The 6074-nt window shown below is 43.1% G+C and overlaps 1 protein-coding gene across 1 annotated transcript; it reads left to right on the top strand.

Moving 5' to 3' along the window:
- The first annotated feature begins 300 nt into the window (after nt 1–300).
- On the top strand, nt 301–4961 carry LOC123121530 (phenylalanine--tRNA ligase alpha subunit, cytoplasmic). The gene is made up of 18 exons (XM_044541535.1): nt 301–580; nt 667–789; nt 893–991; nt 1296–1352; nt 1608–1663; nt 1775–1867; nt 2160–2250; nt 2343–2380; nt 2465–2503; nt 2741–2817; nt 2890–2974; nt 3040–3139; nt 3305–3401; nt 3524–3595; nt 4081–4147; nt 4227–4352; nt 4593–4647; nt 4713–4961. The coding sequence occupies exons 1-18, from the start codon at nt 410–412 to the stop codon at nt 4761–4763; spliced, it is 1497 nt and encodes a 498-aa protein (XP_044397470.1). The 5' UTR covers nt 301–409; the 3' UTR covers nt 4764–4961.
- Nucleotides 4962–6074: the final 1113 nt, after the last annotated feature.

The raw sequence follows: 6074 nt of genomic DNA, 5'->3' as shown, positions 1-6074 counted from the left end.
TGAGCGATGGGAGTGCGACATGCTGCAAGCAAGGGGAGGACAAGGAGGGGGGGGGGGGGTTCGTGGAGTGCTTCGTTTTTGGAAGTGCAAGCAGGATTGTCAGAGGCCGAAGCAGAGGAAGAGGATCGAAGGGTCATGGGCGGACGGATCGGACGGCTGTGCAGCTGATCCAGCTGCCGAAACAAATTAATCAGTAACGGGGGATCTTTTTGCAGAGACTCCCTAGGATCTAGGCCATTCATTCCCCATCAAACGGCCCATGTTTCTTATTTTATTTTATTTTTGCAAATAAAGCTCCGATTTTACTCTAGTCGCTCCCGACCAAACCCAAAGCCCCGTGTTCCCCATCTCTCCTCCCAGAACCTCGTCTTCCTCCTCCTCGCCGCCGCCGCCGCCGCCGCCGCCGAGGATGGCGGCGAAGCAGCCGTTGTCGGACGTGGAGGACGGGCTCCTCGCCCACCTCAACGCGAACGCCGAGATCCCCGACTCCCGCTCCTTCGCCTCTTCCCTCGGCGTCCCGCACAAGGATGTGGAGGACGTCATCAAGAGGCTCACCGCCTTCCGCATCGTCGAGAGTGCGGTACGGTACCCTCCCCCTCCCCAGTCTCCCGAGCCTCGCTTCCTCCCTGCCCCGAGTTCCCCAAGACCTAACGAGCTTTGCTGCAGGACATCACCAAGGAGACGTGGGTGCTCACCGATGAGGCCAAGGGGTATGCCGCGAGGGGCTCCCCCGAGGTGCAGCTCGTCGCGGCCATCCCGCCCGAGGGTGCCTCCAAGGGCGCGCTCAAGGTGATTTTCCCTCTCTCTATGTGTGGCATTTAGGTGGTCTGCTCGATTGGAGTGAATGGTTTCGGTTCCGGGGATCTCTGATGCTCAGAGTGGTGCGTTGCAGGAGAGATTGGGGGACGTGTTCGATATTGGAATGAAGGCTGCAGCCAAGAACAAGTGGATTGGATTTGAGAAGGGAAACAAAGACCTCGTACTGAGAAAGGTATAGAGCTGAGCTGAGCTCGTTTCACTTCTTCTCTTCGATGTTGTCGGGCAGTTGTATGACCCAGTTCAGTGTGTATTTGTATTGGAAACTTGCCTGCCGTATCTGCTCTTCTTCTGGGCGATGTTCTCAATTTGCCAATTTCTGGGTTGTAGATGTAGAATACATCCTCATCATAGTTAACTCTTTCAATGTGCAATACTTACATCTGTGTTAACTGAAGGTCTCTCGGTGTGCTTTTATCTGTCTCGAGCTTTGTATCTCTAGGCATGCCATTGTATAATTTGCTGTTTGATTAATTCAGGTTGAGGATACCAGGGATGAATTGCAAGAGCAGCTTAGAAGACTGGAGAATGGGGAGGTTGGTGTTGCTTGTTGCTCGTTGTTCCTCTCATATTTTGCATTTCCACTTGAACCATTTACTGGATTGTGTCATGGCACATGGCAGGGCACAGATAGTTGTTATGTACAATATCTAGTACTCCCTCCGTCCCATATTACAATAGCTAGTAACCCCCCTGCCCCCATCCCGTTTGAGCGTCAAGTAATATGGTACGGAGGGAGTATCAAATTGTTCTTTGGCCCTTCTTAAGGAAATTGTTTTTTCTTCATGTAGGTTATTGCTGACAAAGTAATAGATGATTTGAAGAGAAGAAAGCTTGTAACAAAAGAGTAAGTATCTGTTTCAAAGAGATCTTTTTTACAGTGTCAATAAGTGCCAGCCAAGTGCAGCATCATAGTCAATTATCCCTAATTTTTACATTTGCTTCGCTGTTTTTCCAGGAAATCTATTTGGTATTCACTGAAGAAGGGGCCTGAATTTGTTGCAAAGAGAAAAACATTGGCAACCGATGTGACACGAGAACATCTCAAGAGGTAATTTGATGTCACTTTTCTCAAGCTAATTTCAGAAATTGAGCAGGAAACCTCTGCTTGTTGACTATAAACTATAATGTACCATGAGCAATTGAACACTACATGGAAGACTCCTCAATGCCGTTTCTATTCTAAATAGCCCAGCTGTACTTATCATACCTGTCAAAGACTATGCTAAACTTATTGTCACGTTAAAATCAACCTTTAATTTTTTTTATGTGTGTACCTATTAATGCATACAGTAACAGATTTATGATATATTTTCCTTTAAAATGGTTTTTCTTTCCTAAAGTGGCGACTGGAAGGATCTGGAATTTAAAGATTATAACTATGGAGCTCAAGGACAACCTATTGCGATAGGATATAGCCAACCGTTGTTAGAGGTACTTCTAATCTGCAAGGTGTTCAATTTTTTCATACAGCTTTATATGATAAACCAGATAACTCAGAACTGTTATTTGGTGATTTTCTTCAGGTCCGTGAGGCAATCCAGAACATTTTTCTCGAGATGGGGTAAATAAAAACATTTTGGTCATGATATTTGCAGTTCAAGGCAATATTCGGAAAATGGATTGATTAATTTTATTGATGTAACAGGTTCAGTGAGATGCCAACGAACATGTATGTAGAGAGCAGGTAAAACACAAAATAAGACAAGATTTTTTTCTTTCTTTTCTCATACCTGTTTGTAGTCAATTTCTTGTACTGGTAGATCTTCTCCACAAAATTGAAGTTATTTTAGGATTTAGGAATGATAGGTCGCCAACACCATATGACTATATGACAAGACAATGTAGTTATGAGCATATCACTGTTTCCTAGATAAAGATCCATATATTTCTGACATTATGTATCGTTGCCTTCCTTTGGTAGCTTCTGGAATTTCGATGCACTGTTCCAGCCACAACAGCATCCTGCTCGTGATTCACACGATACCTTTTTCCTCAAAGGTAAAGGTTATGTTACTGTTGTTGAGCCAACAGTTGGATTTAAACATATTTAATCAATCCACTTTTTTGCAGCCCCTGCCACAACAACACAACTACCCGATGACTATCTTGAGAAAGTAAAGCAAGTACATCAGTCTGGTGGTCATGGTTCCAAAGGGTATGTTCTGGTGTCTTTGCTGCAGCTTAGCCAGAGAGTTTATAATTTGAGGTTGCTGTCTGCAGATATGGTTACGATTGGAAGCGAGATGAAGCAGAGAAAAACCTGCTTCGTACTCACACAACTGCAGTTTCAACAAGGATGCTATACAAGCTAGCACAGGAGGTAAAGCAACTAAGTGATGCTTATTTTATCTCTTTGTAATTCCATTGTAACTTATATTGTCTTAGTTTGCCTAAATTAATGGAGGTGATATCAATTTGTTTTCTCTGTTCTGTTGAACGATTCATGAGATTTCTTTTCTTTGATAAACCACCATGGGTTGTTCAGAAAACTTTTGCTCCTAAGAGATACTATTCTATTGATCGTGTTTTCCGGAATGAAGCTGTGGACCGAACTCATCTTGCAGAATTCCACCAGATAGAAGGTAACCGTTTTCTTGTTTCTTGCCTATGTGGTGTTAACTTGATTGATATTTGATACTTATCGTAGATGTCACACACATAACCCTTTTAACAAGGAAGCTACTTACGATGCTTCTGATTTCAGGTCTTATTTGTGATTATGGTTTGACGCTTGGTGATCTGATAGGTGTATTGGAAGATTTCTTCTCCAGACTAGGTACTAAGCCAAAGCCATTGAGTTTGTTATACTCCCTCTGATACATAATAAGTGTTGCAGTTTTGAACTAAGGTTGAACTAACCTTAGTACAAAACTGCGACAGTTACTTTGGATCGGACGGAGTAGTATTTATGGATCTTGCTATTAAATTCGTAAAAACTGTACTGCCATATGTTGTTATTCAGTTATTCCAAGAATATTGGTGCTCCATGCCCATCTGCATAATGTGCATTAGGCATGTCTTTAATATTCTTGTCTTGTACTCCCTCCGTTCCTAAATATAAGTCTTTTTAGAGATTCTAATATGGACTACATACGGAGCAAAATGAATGAATCTACACTATAAAATACGTCTATAAATCAGTATGTAATCCATATAGAAATCTCTAAAAAGACTTGTATTTCGGAACGGAGGGAATATCTGCTATCTCCACTACATAGAGATTTAATGATGCCACCTCTCCTCTCCTTTTCTGGCTCTTAGGCATGTCAAAGCTGCGTTTCAAACCTGCCTACAACCCGTACACTGAACCAAGCATGGAAATTTTCAGGTCAGAACAAGTTTGATTGCTATTGTTTTCATGATTATTGCGATCCCAAGAATCATTATTATGTTTATTGTTTTTTTAGCTACCACGATGGTCTGAAGAAATGGGTGGAGATAGGCAACTCAGGCATGTTCAGGCCTGAAATGTTACTTCCCATGGGACTGCCAGAGGGCGTTAATGTTATCGCATGGGGTCTTTCACTTGAAAGGTAAAACTGGCATAGTTTCCATATGAATGATTCCTTTATGTGCATCTATGTGTTGAATTGATTTCTTTTTTCTCCACAAAAAAGAACACCTTCGCAGTCCTTGTTTTTCAACTAATATCTCAAATAGAAGTGCGAGGAAAACCAAACCATAGCAGACCCCGATTGGACACGAGAAACCTTTTCTTTATCTATGGGATTGCAAAGAAATCTGTGCTGACCACATTTTGCTGCTGAATGCAGGCCAACAATGATTCTGTATGGGATTGACAACATACGTGATCTCTTTGGGCCAAAGGTATTGTGCTTATTAACTTTGTCTTGTCCATGAGCCTGTGCTAATATGAATTATGATCTTTACAGGTCGACTTCAACCTGATCAAGAGCAGCCCGATTTGCCGCTTGGGGCTGTAGTGAGCTTTTTTTTAATGTAGTGAGGTTGATAGAACTTTGTCTGGATGTCTGGATGGGAAGGATGTTTATTTGTGGTTATACCTTTGAAAACTAGTACTTGTGCATTTAACAGAGGGAGTGCAGAAATACACACATGTTGTAGCTCTGAATAGCAATTTCGAGGTGTTCATGTTCGATGCAAGTAGGGTCTTCCATTTCTATGCAGTCTCCGTCTTGTGTTGCGTATCTTGTGGTTCACACGACCCTCCACGCAAGCGCATACCCTACACACGGTCGGAAAAGAAAAGAATCAAGGGCTTCCAAGCATAATTTTCATCTTATTTATGTCCCATGTCATTTTGAAGCCCGTCCTGCCTATTTCCAACCACGGCCAACTGTGTAGACTAATATACAGCATCATAGTTTTTCTCTTTGAAACGGAGGCAAAAGATTTGAGAAATTTGTTTGTGCTACAACACACCGATATTACAAATGGGCTCCTGGCATGATTTAACCCAACTTTTTGGCGCCCACGGTGATCCAGACTGCCGCTTTGGTTTTGATGTTGTGGAGGAGGACTGTTAGAGAGGTGTACAATGAGTACAATGAGTTCTACGACTTCCTTGACAAATGGATGTCTAAGTTGTAGCCACTCCTTGATCATGCCCTAAAGACTAATTGTGTACCAACACTTGTAGGAAAGGTGGTCAAAGGATTCTTTATCGCGCTTTCATAGGGGATAAGGGCAACAATTTGACCATCCACGTTTGGCCAACCGATCCGCTGTCCAGATCCTTTTTTGTATGGCAGGATAAGCGAAGAATTTAATCCGGAGAGGTGTCCAAGCCTTCTAAACCGTGTGCTCCATGGGGGAACGAATGGTGCTGTGGAATTGGTCTTCCTAGGCGGAAGCCGATGAGTAGGAACCATCGGTAGGGTGCTTCCACACAATGTCGTCTTTGGTGTCCACATTGAGCTGGAAGCTACACAAGGTGGCCCAAAGAGTAACGAATTCGTGAAAGTGGGTGAACGTGAAGTTTGAGGATATCTTGATTTTGAAGATCAAGCATCATCCCTCAGAGCATCTTTAACACTCCAATTTTTCTGCGACGGGGGCCTTGAAAATTAGGGAAGCAATGTTCTTGGGTTTGCGGTCATGCACCCAAAGATCGTCCCCAGGAACATCATAGTGAACTCAATGGTTATCCTCGATGGCCATTCAGGCTGCAAGTTGGAGCGGGCTCTCCACGGCACCATTGTAGCACTGACACTTTACACATGCCATAACAAGCATCTGCAAAAGAGGTATAAGTGATGCCAAAGTGTTCACAA

The sequence above is a fragment of the Triticum aestivum genome, chromosome 5D (genome assembly GCF_018294505.1).
Source record: "Triticum aestivum cultivar Chinese Spring chromosome 5D, IWGSC CS RefSeq v2.1, whole genome shotgun sequence".
NCBI lineage: Eukaryota > Viridiplantae > Streptophyta > Magnoliopsida > Poales > Poaceae > Triticum > Triticum aestivum.
The sequence above is the reverse complement of the archived record's forward strand: the minus strand, read 5'-3'. Positions and strand labels throughout refer to the sequence as shown.

Bases quoted from the DNA above. Each gene is read 5' to 3' on its own strand.
- LOC123121530 (XM_044541535.1), top strand. From the start codon at position 410: ATGGCGGCGAAGCAGCCGTTGTCGGACGTGGAGGACGGGCTCCTCGCC. The intron at 2,381-2,464 runs GTAAATAAAAAC...TTGATGTAACAG, and splicing joins AACATTTTTCTCGAGATGGG to GTTCAGTGAGATGCCAACGA. The intron at 3,596-4,080 runs GTACTAAGCCAA...TCTGGCTCTTAG, and splicing joins AGATTTCTTCTCCAGACTAG to GCATGTCAAAGCTGCGTTTC.